The sequence below is a fragment of the Nanorana parkeri genome, unplaced genomic scaffold (genome assembly GCF_000935625.1).
Source record: "Nanorana parkeri isolate BGI_ZX_2015 unplaced genomic scaffold, ASM93562v1 scaffold950, whole genome shotgun sequence".
NCBI classification, from domain to species: Eukaryota; Metazoa; Chordata; class Amphibia; order Anura; family Dicroglossidae; genus Nanorana; species Nanorana parkeri.
Window position 1 is genome coordinate 153539 of NW_017307218.1, and position 16945 is coordinate 170483.

At 43.6% G+C, this 16945-nt stretch overlaps 1 protein-coding gene across 1 annotated transcript; it reads right to left on the minus strand.

Annotated features, from left to right (window-relative positions):
* Positions 1 to 4401: 4401 nt before the first annotated feature.
* LOC108795247 (titin homolog) lies at positions 4402 to 15275 on the minus strand. Its single transcript, XM_018566458.1, has 2 exons — positions 15100 to 15275; positions 4402 to 6553 (listed from the first exon to the last, which is right to left on the minus strand). Exon 2 carries the CDS (start codon positions 6542 to 6544, stop codon positions 4673 to 4675), a length of 1872 nt encoding a protein of 623 aa, XP_018421960.1. The 5' UTR covers positions 6545 to 6553; positions 15100 to 15275; the 3' UTR covers positions 4402 to 4672.
* Positions 15276 to 16945: the final 1670 nt, after the last annotated feature.

The window sequence follows — 16945 nt, forward strand, 5'->3', positions numbered from 1 at the left end:
TATTTTATCCCTGAAGTCATTTAGTGGCCGTGTAAGCATTGGCTTGAGAGAACAAGGGCTGATTTTCTACAGCCTCGAATATATACATCTATTGCCTACAGCACATAAAAAAATGTACCTGGTCAAGAATTCAACAGGTTGTACATTACTCATTCATGTAGTCACATCTAGCAAAATAATCATACCTGCATGCATGAACGCAAACTTAAAGAACAACGGATCTCAAAGAAGAATTTACGATCACCATCTTTATCCATTTGGTGTGCATGGGGGAATCAAGTGGTTTTCTCTCGTTCAGCCCGTGTATGGGCAGCTTTATTCAAATCATACTCTGTTGAAGAGCCACACCTGCGAAATCCCAGTTGGAGGGTGTCGATGTCTCTAGTAGAGTGCAGGCCAAAGATTCAATCCTCCTCCACACCCAAAAGTGAGAAATGTTTTAAGCTCCCCACACACCATGCGATAATACGATTATCGTAAAGTGTGTGGAAGCCCTGCGACCTCTACTACTATAAGGTCGCACAACTTTAAACTTACGAACATGTTCGAAAACCCACCGAGCATCGTACAATGTTCGGCAGGTGTGTAGCATGTTCGTAAGATAAAAGCCGGACAGGCCGGTGTGCGCAAGCGCACACTGCCCGTTCGGCATTGCGGTCATCGGAAGCCCGCCCCTCAGGGGGGCACAGCTTGCGATCATCGCAAGTACGATCTGCCTGCACAAGATAGGCAGATCATTCGTTTTTTTTAAGTACCTTACAACCATCGCAAGACAAACCTCTTGCGATGGTTGTAAGGTGTGTGCCCAGCCTGCTGAATCTTTTTTTTCTCTCACAGCTGTGAATAAGTAAACATATTCCCAAGGATCCAATGGAATTTTTTTATATGAATATGCAAATAGCACCAGTAAGAAATGGTTACCTTTTTAATTAAGATTGGAACAGATATGGAAGGCTGAAAATAAGTAGATATGCTGAAGTAGAGTGAAACTAATGTACTAAAAAAAAAAAAACCACAAAGACTTCCCATGTCTCTTGCTTTAGACTAAGTGATATCTCTATTAAAGCGGATCTTTACCCCCTTTCACTAAGAACCACATCAGCATGCAGCTCTGCACGCTGACATGAAATCATCTTACATTTATTAGTTAACATATTTTGCTTTTACTTACAATCACTGTTTTTCCACTTCTTGTGCATTAATGATGAAATCTGTGCCCAAGGGTTGCATCCTGGGACAGTAACATCAGCAGAGCATTGCTGGGAAATCTCTGGGTGATCCCAGGGAAAGGCATTTTTTTCCCCCGAGATGATGTGCATGGACACATGTGCCAGAGTTCCAGGAAGGAAAGGGAAATATATGAATCTGCCCTTAGTAAAAAAAATGACCACCGTGAGAAGAGGATAGAGGAAAAGAAATGCAAAGAATAAAAAGCCGGACATTATCTAGAAGTATCCGTTTGTAGATTATTACTGAACATTTCTAAAGATGCGTTTTGTTATTTGTCAGATCTGGGTAAAAGGTCCTCTTAAGACTTTGCAGAACTATTCACCCTGCGAATCTCTATGAACCTTTGTTCAGTGCAAACAGAGGCAAAAAAACCCCCAATACATTCTTATGTTTTCTTTTCATATCAAATGTAACATTTAGAAAATACGGCATTACGGGCACTAGATGGAGCGGAGGCGGCCATTGTTTTTGCCAGTATTCACACAGAAAGAACATTCAGGGAGTTGCAGGGCGAATGGTTCTGTAAAATTTGTAGAAAATAGATGCCTTAATGTGTGCTGGTAATTACGTTTTGTATCTTCATGTGTAATGCTACACACCTATCACTGGTCTTGAAAACCATTGAAGAAAGTCAGATTCAGTGCCATTTCATACAACACACCCAGGATCAGTAACGGGAGGTGGGGTATGTGCTGTTCTTGCATTTCTCAAAGCACTAAAGAATCCACAAACCAAGGCTGGCCATGTGCCAGGATTAGGAACTTGGTATACCTACAAAAATGTTCTCAGTTCATTTATTTGAAAGCGACTGTATGTGTACTCTTATCCATGAAAGTACACTGTTGGCAAGAGTTGGCTTGACGCCAAGCATCTTCAGAAGACATCAGCAATTTTAGCCTCTGAAGACAGGTTTGCTTTACAGGTAAACTTGCGTTTATAAATCTTACCAACTAATATGGTTGCTATACATGCGGCATCATGAGATGTAGAGGTACGCCTGCAAGAAAGCAATGGCATAAACCTATGCAAACTGCCACTTGGGAAGGAGGATGATCATGACTGGTCTAAGCATGTAAACTCATGCAACAAGACTCTGGAAATGTACTGTAAAAAGGTACCCAGAATGCAGCTTAAAATGTGCTCGTCATATAATTGACTCGAGCTCAGTGGGGGAAACAATTGCATGCTGGGATCCAACATGTTCAATTATTTCAAACGCACGAGACAGGATTGCTAAGATTATGAACGTAAACAGTCGAGGGAAATAAAAAGAACATTTAAAATCAGTTCATATTTTTTTTAAAGTGACACTAGACTCAGGAGTTAAATCTCAAAAATACATTCAGGTACCCCAACTATTAACAAAAATGTATCTTATTTGTGCATCACCTGTCTAGTGGGCGGCTACGTATGTTCCCCATGTGTGTTCTAAAGTAGCCACCGCTCCAAGTTCACTCCTGTGATAGTCAATCTCACGTTTAGTTTACTTATTTGTATTGAGATTGTAGTCCATCACGGGATCAAGCTTGGAGCGGTGTCTACTGGAGTTACTTTGCACAGAAGAAAGTGCAGGAGTTTCATGCTTAATTACTAATCAGATGCGGAAGAAATAGACCAAGGCAGTGGTGTAACAATCGCCATAGCGACCCAGACTGCCGCTATGGGGTCCGGGCACAGGGGGGCCCGGCCAGGGCATCCCTCGGATTCCGTGTGGGCCGCCTGGGTCGCTATGGCATGTAAGGGTGCTGGCTGTCACCGACACAACTCAGTAGCGGCTGTGAAGATCATTGACAACCTGTCAGTGATGTGTGCAGCGGCCGCGGTGCGTTTCCCCTCACAGCCGCCGAGGAGCGGTGTCAGCGACAACCAGCAGCAGAAGAGGCCGGCGTTCGCAGTGAAGGAGGCGGGGCCCACCTAAGAGCAACCCCGCCTCCTCTTACATCACTGGCCAGCGACCAAAGAGCAGGCGGGCCCGTCGATAAGAGGCAGGGCCGGGGCGGAAGAGGAGGCGGGGCCCGGCGACCATGGAGGCGGACAGCTCTGACACGTGAGAGGTATGCAGCCATCTGAGACCCTGCAAAGCCCGCTATAGAGCGGGCTTTGCATGGTGGGCTCTGCAGGGTCACTCAGGTGGGCTCTGCAAGTGGCATAACTAGCAACAATTTTGCTACGGGGCCCTGTGATTTCTAGTTATGCCCCTGGACCAAGGGCTTAGTTCATAAAAAAATTCCGCCCAGCTATATGCCAGTCGCATGACACTAACGCCCCAAGAATCCTGTACTCGTCAGTGCCATCTAGGGGCGCTAGTGTTGTGCAAACAGCATTTGTCTAGTGTATAGTTGGTGTAAGTTTTATAAATGAAGCCCCAAGATTCAAGAATACACAGGCCTTTTGTATAGCCTGGAGTTCAGCTTTAATCCATCCACCTGGAAACTTTTGTTTTTCTGTTAATTCTCTGACAATAGCAGAGACTGAAACAGTCAGTCACCGTCTGTGGAGGACTTGCACAATGTAAGGGTGGAAAAGTCAAGTGAAAAAATTGATTTTGTGGATCTGTGCATTGCTGCAAGAATCAATTTAGTCCTTGGACATTCTATAAACTCTACCCTCTGCACCAGGTTGACATTGCTGCTGTCCAAGGGTGTCTCCATTGCTCCTCCATAAAGTGGAGCCACCCTAAGCAGATGAGTGTTACCTTCTTCTGGTGATGGCGGAAGAAATAAAAAAAATGTAATAGGAGACCTACTACAGACCACCACACTTTCATACATCACCTTTAGGGCAGGTTCACACCATTTTCTGGACCAGATCTGGTCCAGAAAATGGTGTGAACCTGCCCACAGTTCCAGTGCTTTCCAGACCAGACAAAATGAGACGTGCAGTATTTTTCTGGTCTGGAACGGACTGCGCTGGTGTGAGCAGAGGCCAGAAATAACATAGGGAGACATTAGGATGCATTTTGGATCCGGTAACAATCGGGTCTGGTCTGGAGATGATCTGGATGTGGTGTGAATGGACCCTTAAACAATTCATGAAGCAGCATAAACTTAAATATGACATTTTATTTGTGGAAAACATGGTTCATGCGTTAAAGACAATTTGAACATTGGGTTAAGCTCACAACAAATTTGTTTCATAGGCGTTGGTCACTTTTCTCACATTTGGCTTTTCGGAACATTAATATGTCCAATGAGCAGATAGAAAACATGGATATCTATAAATATCTTGGGAACTTGCATAAGATAAGATATATTAAATTTGGCAGATTCCGAATAGATCAGTCAATAGTAAAAGATTTGGTCGGGGTGCGATTTTGAATGTTACTTCCAAACTTTTTTAAAACTTTCATGAACAATTTGGTCACAGACAATGTAGACAGTTTAGATCGTGGATGTTTTGCATTATTTCACCATTTGAACCAGGAAAAAACATATCCATGCGTTTATTCATTGCATACTTGAATCTCATGACTTTCGCTAGGCCCGTTGAGGTCATGAAGGTCTTTGTCACAGTTGTTCTCTAGATGAACCTTAATTTCTTCTTTGATAGGTAAACCATTTCCGACACCATGTTTTTCCAAGATCTCTGGAGCAGGTGGTTTGTTTTCATTCTTTACTTCTTCGGCAGAGGAGTCGTGGTTTTCAGTTTTGTCTTCGGAATTGCAGTGTTGAGATGCATCATGGGTATCCTGTGCAGTTGTGTAGCCCTTTTCATTCTTTGAAGTCACCAAGACATCTATTGGAGCACTACAATCTGTCACCACCTGACTTTCCTGCTGTGTTGACTGCTTATCTAAGTCACCATTCTCTTCCACAACCTCTTTTTGTTCTTCTTTGTTCTCTACCTTCAGCTCTGTTGAGATAGGATGGGCTTCTACAGGGTAATCTTCTGCAGAGTTCTCTGAAGGTCCATTTTGTAATACAGGAGCCTCAGTAGCAGCATGTTGCTCCGAGATCTCTGATGGCTGCTTTATAGAAGCAGCTTCAATAATAGGTACCTCAATTGTAACTACATCTATGCCCTGATCACCACACCCTAATGATTCCTGGTTCTCAGTGAGTTTTTCAGCCTCAGCAGTTTCATCAGGCACATCAGATGATTTTGGTGGCAGTGGTGCAGAAGTTAATTCTTGCTCATGCTTAGCATCACCTATATTTTCAGATGCAGGACTAAGCACAGGTTCTGGGTCTTTCTCTGGTTCTTGAAGAGCAGTAGGCTGCTCAGAAACAGCTTCCTCGACTTTTATCTCTGGGTTTGCCTCTGGCAATGCAGACTTAACTGGTTTCGGTGTTGGGACCAGTGAAGGCTCTGGTTGTGTTGCCGGGACCAGTGAAGGTTCTGGTGCTAGATGAGGCTCTTTTGATGCAGGCTCCACTGGTTCTGCTACTGGTTCAGGTAACACAGAATGCACTGGCTCTAAAGTGGGATCAGAGTTAGGCAATGCAGAATCCACCTTTTCTTCTGTTAACTGGACAGGTTTCGAAAATGTGGCTTCTACTACCTCTGTCTTAATGACAGGCTCTGGCACTACAGCCTCCACAACTGGTTCAGACACAGGCTCTACACGCACACTTTCAGGGGTGGATGGTTCCACTTTCTCAGGCACTTTTTCCAGTTTTTCTGGCTCTACAACAGACTGGTTAGCCTGTGTAGGCACTTCTGCAGCTCTTTTCAAGATGTGGACTTCTGTCTCCAAAGGCACAGGAGCTTTCTCAGTCTTTTCTGCTTCCACCTTTGCCACTGGTTCTGATACCTGTTTGACCTCTGCTTCATCCTGCACAGGGTTCAATTGCTTGGTCTCAGATGAATGAGGCTGTTTACAGTCTTTCACCAGTTTGGATTCCTGAGTTGGCTTATCTGCAGCAACTGTCAGAGTTTCCTTCGCTTCACGTTCGGTTTTAATTTTATCCTCAGATGCACTTTCTACCTCTTTTTCCTTTTCACATGCCTCCTCTGGGGCAGCCGTTTTACCCTCATCATGTTCTTTTTTACCTTGCAGTTGGTCATTCTTGTCTACCTTCTCTTGTTCTGTACTTGATTTGATCTCTGGCTTTTGGTCTTGGTTTGACTCATCTTTGGTTGTTTCACCAGTTGTAATCTCTGCATCAGACTTTCTGTCTTTCGGTCCCTCATTTACACCATTGTTCTGAGATTGGTCCGTGGGAGATTTTTCTCCCTTTGGTTCTGCTGCATCTTTTTGTCCCTCTTGATTCTCAGCTTCTTTTTGTTCTACTTCAGTCGTCTCTGTCGACTCTCCATCTTTACCAGCACCAAGGCAGTATCCCTTCTTTTTCTTACTTAGCTTTGCTCCCATTGTTATTTACTGCAGGGAAGAAAAAAAAAAGGAATGAGTGAAGATGGTATTTTTAAAACACACACAAAGCTAACCTTTTCTTTTTCCAAGGTAAAATAAAGCCCATTACTGTAGATGGCAGCCACTAAAAGCAGTCTTGGCATATGCTAGCCGATGGGTCAGTGTGCCAAATGCAACTCTCAAGGTAATGTAGAGGACGAGGATGCCAGTCCCATAACTGGAAGCCTGAGACCCACCCCCACGATCAGCGTTACTTTCTTTAATGAGCTATAAATGTTGACAGATGGCCAGCTTGCCTCTTCTTGCAAGACAAGAGGCTGTTGCATTGGGAATTCTTGGCTTCAGCTAGGCAGCATTTGGCACATGCTCAATCAAGTCTTTCTTAATATTTATCAATCTTCTCTTATTCTGCACATGTCGGAAAATCAAAAAGATAATGAGGCTTCTGCATCTACTGAAGTCTTGCTGCCTAGTCGATGAACCTACAGTAAGTGGAAGCAGGTACACACATACAGGAAGCCTGCTGCAATCAAGAGATCATATTATAAATGTTCATAAGTGAACATTCTTTGACCCCAGACACTTAAATAGAAATCCATTATTATGACAATCACCCTTTTAATATATATTTCCCTTCTTTTGATCAAGCACCTCAGTTGGGTTCTATATAAAATTACCACCAAATACTGTTAAAGGAATGCCTGCTGTGAATTTCAATTTAGACACATTTAACATGAATTTTGGTTAAAATTTGACCCAAATGTTAAATGAATGTGTCTACCTGTAGCACTCAGTCTCTAAGCAACTAGGTAGTATAGTTGGGCAATCAAAGCACTAGAATGTAAATGTCTATGTACAATCTGTATACGCTACATGTATCTGAATTCTATGAGCTGTACTAGTTTGGTTCATTTGGAATTTGAATGTATTTATGTATGCACATCTGCAAAGTAAAAAAAACACGCCCTAAGCCAATGCTGAAATCAACTATCTTTTACCGCCATGCATGCGCCTTGTTCTTCAGGGAGTACAGACTGCCCAATTGCCCCTGGGCCTGAGCCTACCTACCACTTCCCCTTAGGTATGAGTTGTGTGTTCACTTTATGTTCTGCATTTTCTTTCTAAACTGCTCCTTGAACCTCTATCATTCTTAAAATTGGACCTCAGGCAGGCAGATGTAAATGGAACATTAATACAGCTATGTATTCATTAACACAAGTATCCGAATTTGATTGGCGTCAACCTGTTGCGTTCCCTGAACATCAAAGCTCAAAAAGGGGGTTGCAATGAGCCAGTCATTTGCTCTGCAGTACAGGAACATTGTGATAGGAGAACCAAGTGAGAGAGATTAGCTCACTTGTCTGCTGCTCCTCCTCCATACACTGTACAGTCACAGGCTGGGGGAAGAACCAGACCTACAAGTGTTAACTGCAGTAGAGTAAAACCAGGTCAGCACGGGGCTGTGCTGTGTGCAAATCTCAGGGATGGATGGAATGAAATACAAATTCCTTTGGCAAGTCAAATAGTTCCCCTATAGATATTTCATCTGTGTTTAACTCTGCCTGGAGCTCAGCTTTAAATCAAACCTGCGCCTTGTCCATTTAAGCAACAGATCTGGTTTATTGCCCTCCTATTTCGGTAGCATATACTCGCCTTTCCTTCTCTTCCTGGTAGCCACATTCAGCTGCCAGAAGTGAGGAAAATACCTGGTACTTTGGGGTATAGAGGATCATGGGACTCACTCCCCTTCCTCTTATGTAACAGCACAGGTGCTTGGTCACATTGGGGCAAGTAGTGCGTTCTCTACCCACTAGGTGCTTACACAAGGCTTCATTTCTCCTGCAGCTGAGTACCAGGTAAATGAAGTAAAAAGGGGGTATTAAAGCAAATTTGTTGTTTTGCCCTTCATAGACAAAAACCAGGTTTGCTTTAAAAGGAAACCTGTACTGAGACGTATGGCGGTCACCATTGCTGACTTCACCTTCTGAAATTAGAAGTTACTGATCTAACAGCAGAACAAAGTCACTGACTTGGGACCAACATGCAGATCGAGAGCTCCGATACACAGGTCCACTTTCAGTACTCATGCAAGAAAATAGCAATAGCTGCCCCCATATTTCTAAACAGACAGATTTCTTTAAAAGCAACCCTGAAACTAAAGTTTCCAAGAAAATATCTATCTGTAGAAGTGTACTTGTCGTTCCTGCTGCCAGTGCTTCCAATCGCCGACCTGTAGCTGAGAAACCGACACTTCCAGGATTGTTGATCTCCTGGGTCCCCTGTAGCTTTCACTGGTCTCTCCTACTGCCTTCCACAACATTACAGGATACAGTATTAACATGGAAGTCAGTAGAAGATCAGTGAGAGCTGTGGGTAACCCAGGATACTGACCATCCAGGAAGTGTCTGTTTCCCAGCAGACTTCAGGGGGGACCCATTTCTCAGCAATGGAGTGGCACTCAGCAGCACAAAAGGCAATTATGGAGGTTATTTTAGACCTCACCAAACGCCTACACCCCCAGTGTTCAGGATTTTATGGAACGGTATGCCACCGTGACCACACAAAAGGCCCAGCTGTCCATTGAAGGATGACTTCATTGATGCATGGCATCTGTGAATTATGAACTTTTTGGAAAACCCCTAAAAATGTGGGTGGTTTCTAGCTGGTAAATAACCAAGTTCTAGACTTCCAAAATGGTTTCCAGCCTAGTTCTCTATCCAGTCTGTGCAGAAACGGCCTCTATTATTAATGAATGCTTTAGTATTTACAGGTTTAGTAACCCTGTGATTCACCTAGTAACCCAGGCAGCAACTTTGACTTTATTATCTCTGTGACTTTGGACACTACTCTACCGTTATCTATAGCAAATATAGTCTTTCCCATAACGTCTTCCAGGACAGCATCACGAGATGGAATCTCCTCCCCCACACACAGGAAACACGTCACTTAATCTGCTTAAAAGACCCTCCTCTCCTCCACTCCCTCAGTCTTTTGTGTTTCCTCAGTCAAGCTGGGGAGCGCGTCACAGAACGCTGAGAGAGGGCTTCCATGTGGTGATGCTGCCCGGGAAGTCTTCCTTGTTGGCCTGCCTGTGTAAGGCAGAGGGGTAGGTTTGCCTACCTTGTGGAGCCCCAGGGATTCTCCTAGCGCTGCAGGAGATGAGGCTGGCTTCCTTTCCCCCTTCAGTGCCCAGTGCGGGCCGGTACCGGGAGGGCGAAACCCCCTTGGCTGGTCAGGGGAAGCGGTGGACCGCCGTTCAGAGGGGTCTGTCCGGTTCTCAGGGCCTCGGGACATGTTCCACGGCCACATTCCCATGTTCAATATGCTACATATATAGACAAATACAAGTGTTTCTTTACATGGCCTTGACCTAGAAAAGCACCGTCATGCTTTCTGCTTGACACTGATGAAATTTGCATGCGTGTCAAGTCAACCACTAATGCCAACACTTAAGAATGTCACACAAAATACATGTGATCCCACCAAGCGATCTTAAAGAAAGTGAGTCTATGACCTTGTGCTCATTAATGACATTCCAAAAGGTCTGAATCCTTCAAAGTTCAACGAATGAACTAAAATGTACACGTCTGCGCCACATTAATCACATCTTACAATTCAAGCAAATATTTGGCAAGAACCAACATTCCAAAATAGTTTCTTTTTCCTCTTCATGTTTCTGTGTGTCCTTTCAGTACAGTCTAAATGCCATTTTGTTCGGTCAAGCACCAGTATAATACCATAATGTTCCCAGTAGATTTTTTAGTTAATAAAATGCATCCCACCACAAATAAAAGGCAGATCCATTCCAACATTTAATGAAAACCTGTGCTGGGAGAAATATGGAGGGTGCCACTGAGGCTCTCTCCACAACCATAATTTGCTTGGCTTTATGCTCATCCACTGGTTTAATTTATAAAACTTCATCCTGGTTTATACCATTTGCACGCCACAAGCGCCCCCCTAGATGGTGCTAACTAATATCGGAATTTCCTATATTAGTGCCATCTAGGGGCGCTAGTGCCGTGTGAACGGCATCCACCCGATTTTATAAATGAAGCTCTTTGAGTCACTGATCTGCAATAAGTATGCAGATCAGGTGTTCCAACCTTGCCCTTACCCCACTTGGCTGCATGCTTTATATAGGTTGATGACTCAGCAAGTACTGAAGCCAGTGACAGCCATGCAGTTATCACTTTCCAAAAGTTGATCAGCAGTACCAGCCTATACATTCTCCTCTACAGGTTTCCTTTAAGCTCTACATGGTTGCTTAAAAGCTTAAAAGTCAAATCAGACAATGGTTTTACATAATGATCAGAGACCCTAGTGCCAGAAAATCACCTCCATAAAAAAAAAATATGATCATGATTATTATGCCATTTTTGACTTGTTCTTAAAAAAGGAGCTGGTTCCCTTTTACTTTTTTAGTAAGCAATTGACCCAGAACAAACTTTTGCATATTAGGTGTTTGAGATCTGACATGCTTGTGCTTGCTCTAGGTCATATGCTCAACAAATCATGGACAGCCCACGAGTACGTACCTTCAAATGATTGAAGCTATGTAAAATTACTGACTCTTGTAAAGTTTGGGTTTAGCCCTGCTGCCTCAGTCAAGGGGGCCACCCAACATGCATTTAAAGGACCAAAAGGCAGGGCCAAGAACCTTTTACGATTTAGACAGCTGCCCAGATCTCAGGAACTACAGATCGTTTATGAGGTGTACACCAAGAGTAACATCTGCTTAAACAATTTTCCTATCATATGTTCAGTTGGGCTTGGCCAGTTTTCTAACAGATTCACTTTAATAACTGGGAGGGTCTAGATCCCAAAAGTTTCATTATGGCCTTGTGGATCAAGACACAAACTACTGCAGAGATGCTTCAATCCTGGCTTGTTCCAGGCATGCAATACACCAGCTGACCAAACAATCCAGATACAATCAAATGGGGAAAATGGTAGCCATTGGCCAAAGCAGCCAGCCAAATGTATCTTTCTAGGAGGAGTCAAAAGGGGCTGATATATGCCACACCAAGCTTGTTATCCATATGCCACACCAAGATTGTTATCCATATGCCACACCAAGATTGTTAGCCATATGCCACACCAAGATTGTTAGCCATATCAGATAGAGTCCAGACGTCACTGGAAAGATAAAACCAACTGGCAACTATACTGTTGCTCCAGTTTCTTTAGTTCCTCTCCAAAAGGTCTGGTGCTATGGCCAACAGCTACGCTTTTGCTTCTAGTGTTCTAAAATCAGAGCCAGATTGTAGAAGGACTTGCGTTTTTACATGCGTTAAAATTGCATGGCAAAGGCAGTTCAAAAGATGGCCATTTACATCAATGATCATCATCAATGTGGATGACCGTTCAGAGGATGCTTTTGATCTGCTTTGTGTTGCGTTCCTCTGAATGCCCAATGTCCCTTTGGAAATGGGTTTGCATTGCCAAGAAAACAGGTCAAGCAGGGCCCTTTGCATTCCAGCTGCACTACCGTTGAATATAAAAGCATGCATTTGACAGCAAAACCCCCAGGAACCCAAAGCTAACAGATGACTGGTTTCTCAAATGCAGTTTTCCTAAATCACCTTTGTAAACCAGAAAATGCTATGCGTATCAACTCTTCAGACATCATAATTCAATCATATTTTTGCTCGCAGTCAGTGTATCCACAAAAAAGCTGTGAATACCATTTATGAAGCTCTTTGAGATACGCAATCCTGTAGCAGTGCTATGTGAGCCAAAGCTGACCCATCGCAGGCCCATTGTTTGGTGGATGGTCTTTGCTATATAAAAACATCTCCCTCCAGGCCCTGCAATTACCATCACTGGCAACGATGCTCCAATCTGTGTCTATCTGCAGCATCTTAAAAAAATAGAACACTTACAAATCAATACCCCTTTTTTCCCCCCTCCACATAGCCCAAGTAATGCTGCATTTGGCTCTGGCTCACTTTAATTGTCTCAGTGTTCACAGCTGATAAAAGGCTCCTGGCATGAGCAGTGCATTAACCTAATGTGTGACACAACGGGGCAGGAAAAAAAAAAAAAGCAGCGGGGGTGGGGAGGGGGGATACAGCACATCAGGGGTTACACATGAAACAATAGACACCGAGACATCCTATGGCACATGTGCTGTAGGCAGCCATTGTTAACCCTTTCCCTGTCACCTTGGGGCGGGGACCAGCGGAAGCTGAAGGGTTATGCTCCATTATGTACCGGCAGATGGGAGAGATCAAATGTACCAGATGCAAATTGATTTAATTACAATTATTGTTATGTGGGGGAGTTAATAGTAGGATTGGTAGTGTTTTATCACGCAAAACTGACATCTGCGCTCTGACTTACAGTAAGAGCAGGAAAAAATAAAATGACAAATACCAGTTTACCAAAATCTCATCGCTTGACAGATCAAAAGCAAGCTCCTCGGACAACCCCCTGGCTACTGCAGAATCAGCAGCAATTACAGCTACGTTTACCTGGCAAAATAACCACCTATTCAAAATACTTGTCATGTGGTCCATGAGCTAACACTCTAATACCTGTAATCAGGTTTCCTTTAACACCCCTTTTCAGTGTGTGTTTCAATAAATATGATACAATCTGAATATTGAGCTATGCTGCAGTAAGCAGATTTGTACAAATCAGTAACATTGTATGTGTTGTGATCTTACTATCTTTTAGATTGGGTTTTTAACGATTCTATCAAATCAGGAAAAATAAAAAATAAAACAAAATTAATTAATGGTACAGCCAATAGATCTGTGCAATGATAATTCTGGTATATGGGGTGCTGCCAATAGATCTCTGCAAGGAGCATTCTTGTATATGGGTGCAGCAATAGATCTGTGCAATGAGAGATCTTGTATATGGGGAGGTGCAGCCACTAGATCTGTGCAATCAGAGTTCTTGTATATGGGTGCAGCAATAGATCTGTGCAATCAGAATTCTTGTATATGGGGTGCAGCCAATAGATCTGCGCAATCAGAATTCTTGTATATGGGTGCAGCAATAGATCTGCGCAATCAGAATTCTTGTATATGGGGTGCAGCCAATAGATCTGTGCAATCAGAATTCTTGTATATGTGGTGCAGCCAATAGATCTGCGCAATCAGAATTCTTGCATATGGTGTGCAGCCAATAGATCTGTGCAATCAGAATTCTTGTATATGGTGTGCAGCCAATAGATCTGTGCAATCAAAATGCTTGTGTATGGATTGCAGTCAATAGACCTACAATCAAATTGTGTGTGGGGTAATCTAACACTTGGCTCAATACAATCCTTCAAACAGCACTCATACTTGAAGAAACATTTGCCTGTGATGGGATCATAAAATAGGGTTTATGCTACGGTCATATTCTGAATATCGATCCACAATACAGTCAATAGATCAGTACAAATCAGGAATATTAGTGTATATGGTCTTACAATTGGCTCAATACAATCCTACAAACAACAATAATACTGGAAGAAACATTTGCCTGTGATGGGATCATATAATAAGATACATGCTACGGTCAGGATTCTGAATTATAATCCATTATATACTCACTGGATCAGAACAATCCAAAATAGGGTGTATGATGAGCTCTTACAATTGGCTGCATGCAATCCCACAAAAAGCAATTATACTGCAAGGAAACGTTACATATAGTACACAGGGGCACCATATAGGTTAATACTGTGCACACGATTCTGGATATTGATAGATGCAACAGTCAATTGATATGTACAATCAGAGCCATTGTCTATGTGCCACTCTCACAATCTTCTGGATACAATTCTTTCAATCGCAATAAGAAAAAGCATTTTGTATACTGTGATATCCTATAAAGCATAGCAAAAACCCAATCAAAGTGGAGCGTACCCTAAAATATGCCACGAGTAGCGTCAGTGTGCGAGCTGTGTACCCTTCGTGCCGTGTTAAGTGTATTCCCAACCTGTACCGGTGGGCTTTGGGGAATAGGCAAACCAAGGGGGTGTTGGCTTTTCTTTTATATGGCTAATCTACAGCTGGCCCCAATTAGACAATAGAATGTGAAGTAAAGGGTGAGACTTCATCCATTGCAATGCTGTGTTGGGGAGCCAAATGGATACAATAGAATTATACATGTATACTTTGTATGACTGCTTGATCATTTGGGTTGCTGTAGTTACATATACAATAATTATATACATTTACACACTCACACACTTAAAAAGACCTACCTGTATTTGATCAAGCCTTGTTGCCCAATATTCAGATGGATATTTAACCTTTGTAAGAGAAAAACTTTATTATAGTTGTTCTCATTCAGCCTAAGCAATTCTCACATTTGCTCATTGAGCTTTGTGGATTTGGTGCAGTGAGCTTTGCAGCAGTGTCAAAAAAAAAGACAGCAGAGGGTCCCCAGAACAAAGGAGCCAGCTAAAGCACTGTCTCCACTCCGCTCAGCATCTCCCACTATGCACACACATGCTCCAAGCCGGCTAAACTCACAGCTATCCAGCCAGGCTCGCACACACATACCCTAAATCCTGACAAGCCCATACAGCCAGCCAGGGTGGCAATGCATACCTTGCAGTCGCAGCCAAGCTGGGAGTCAGAGATGCAGCAGAACCAGCAGTGGTTGGGGTAGGAGCAAGATGGAGAGTGACAGATGCTCCCCTCTCAGAGGTACAATCTGGTGCTCACCATCCCCCCTCCTCCTCCTCCTAGCCTTTTACATTCACTCCCCTCCCTGCATCTGCTGTATTGAAGACCTCAAAAGCATGACTCTACCCTTTTCCTATGTCTAGTTCATTTAAAGAGCCAACTGCTCTGTGTCACCGCTCCGGGGGATTATACTGAGGGTCTTCGTTATTTTTTTTTTTCTCTTGTGTTGTAATATGTGATTTCCTCTAATAGACCGCAAACCATTTCCTTTCTTTTCACGTGACCTTTCAATATTACTGTGAAAAGCTTCCTATGGTTAGTTGGGGGCGATGGGTGATCTAACTTTACACGACTGCTCAGCAGATGGGTTGGATTGCAGCAGTCGGAGGGTTAACGTGACACAGCAAGACCACTGGCTCATCAAAGTCAGGAAGGCTTTTGTTTAAACTCTACAATGACCCAGTGTAGGCAAAATGTCTCTGCTGGTGTGATCCTCTGCGACCATATTCGAGAATTTCGGCGCATTTGCCACCATGGTCCAATCAAGCGTTTTCATGATTTGAAGGACCCAACTCTTTGTAGACCTCTGCTAGGCCAAGGCTGTGTGATTTTAGTCCACATGTGGCACCTTTTCTGGATGGATTACTAGCCTCATGATATCTGCCCTACCAAGAATATTGGCAACAGGTCCCATTTTTACTGGCCAAGTGGCAGCCCTGAAGGTCTCCTATAGACGGGGACCTGCAATTATTAAACCAGTGGTTGCTTAAATGAATGAAAGGAGATGTAAAGCATAACTGAATGCCGTTTAGTTAGCTGAAGTCCTGCGTGTCATAAAGAATTGGTCGGTTTTTGTTTTTGCTAAAATGCTTGTTTTCCTCTTTTTTACATCCTTTGTTGCATCCCAGTGCTGCTGATCTCCCGCTGCCACTTCCTGTCTCCAGTGATAACTACGTGACATTTCTCAGGTCACTTGAAGTCTACATTCAAAGCTCCTGTGACAGTGACAACTAGTGATTAGTGAGGAGGATGGACTTGGTGTGAACCCAGTTTGCCCGAGTTTACCCAAGCCTGCTCAGAACTGTGGCCGCTACCCCTCCTCCCAACCTAATTAGTTGCAGAGAGGCACATTCCCTGCCCCACAGCTATACGTCACAAAGGGGCAGGGGATGCCCCTGCCGCAACTGCCACCACTGATTTGGTCAGGAAGTTGGTGGCATCACAGTTTTGAGCTGGCTTGGGTGAACTGGGTTCACACCAAGCCCAGGCTCATCTCAACTAGTGATGCGCAAGGGCTTGATGCAAACTCATATTGCCGGTGTTCTTTTAAAGTTTGTGACTGTGTTAGAATGTGTGAGCGGTCACACATTTTAACGTAAGCCCGGCCATTTTTTCTGAGGTAAAATATGTGACCGCAAAAGGTGAAGAATTCCAACGCTTTCTCAGCTGTTCCAGGACAGATCGGCATCGCAGATGGTATGTTCAGGAGAACCAATCTGTCCTGGAACAGCTGATCGGTCTTGAAATGTCACTTCTATCCGACTTTGTAGAATGTGAGATCGCAGTCACAAAGTTGGATAGAAGTGACATTTTAGGACCGATCTCAGCTATTCCAGGGCAGATCGGTTCTCCCGCACATACCATCTGCGATGCCGATCTGTCCTGGAACAGCTGGAATTCTTAACTTTTTGCGGGTCACATATCCCAGCGCCGAAAAAGTGGCAAATGTTGAAGGGACTGACGGAGACTGCAGTGCTGAAATGTAGGA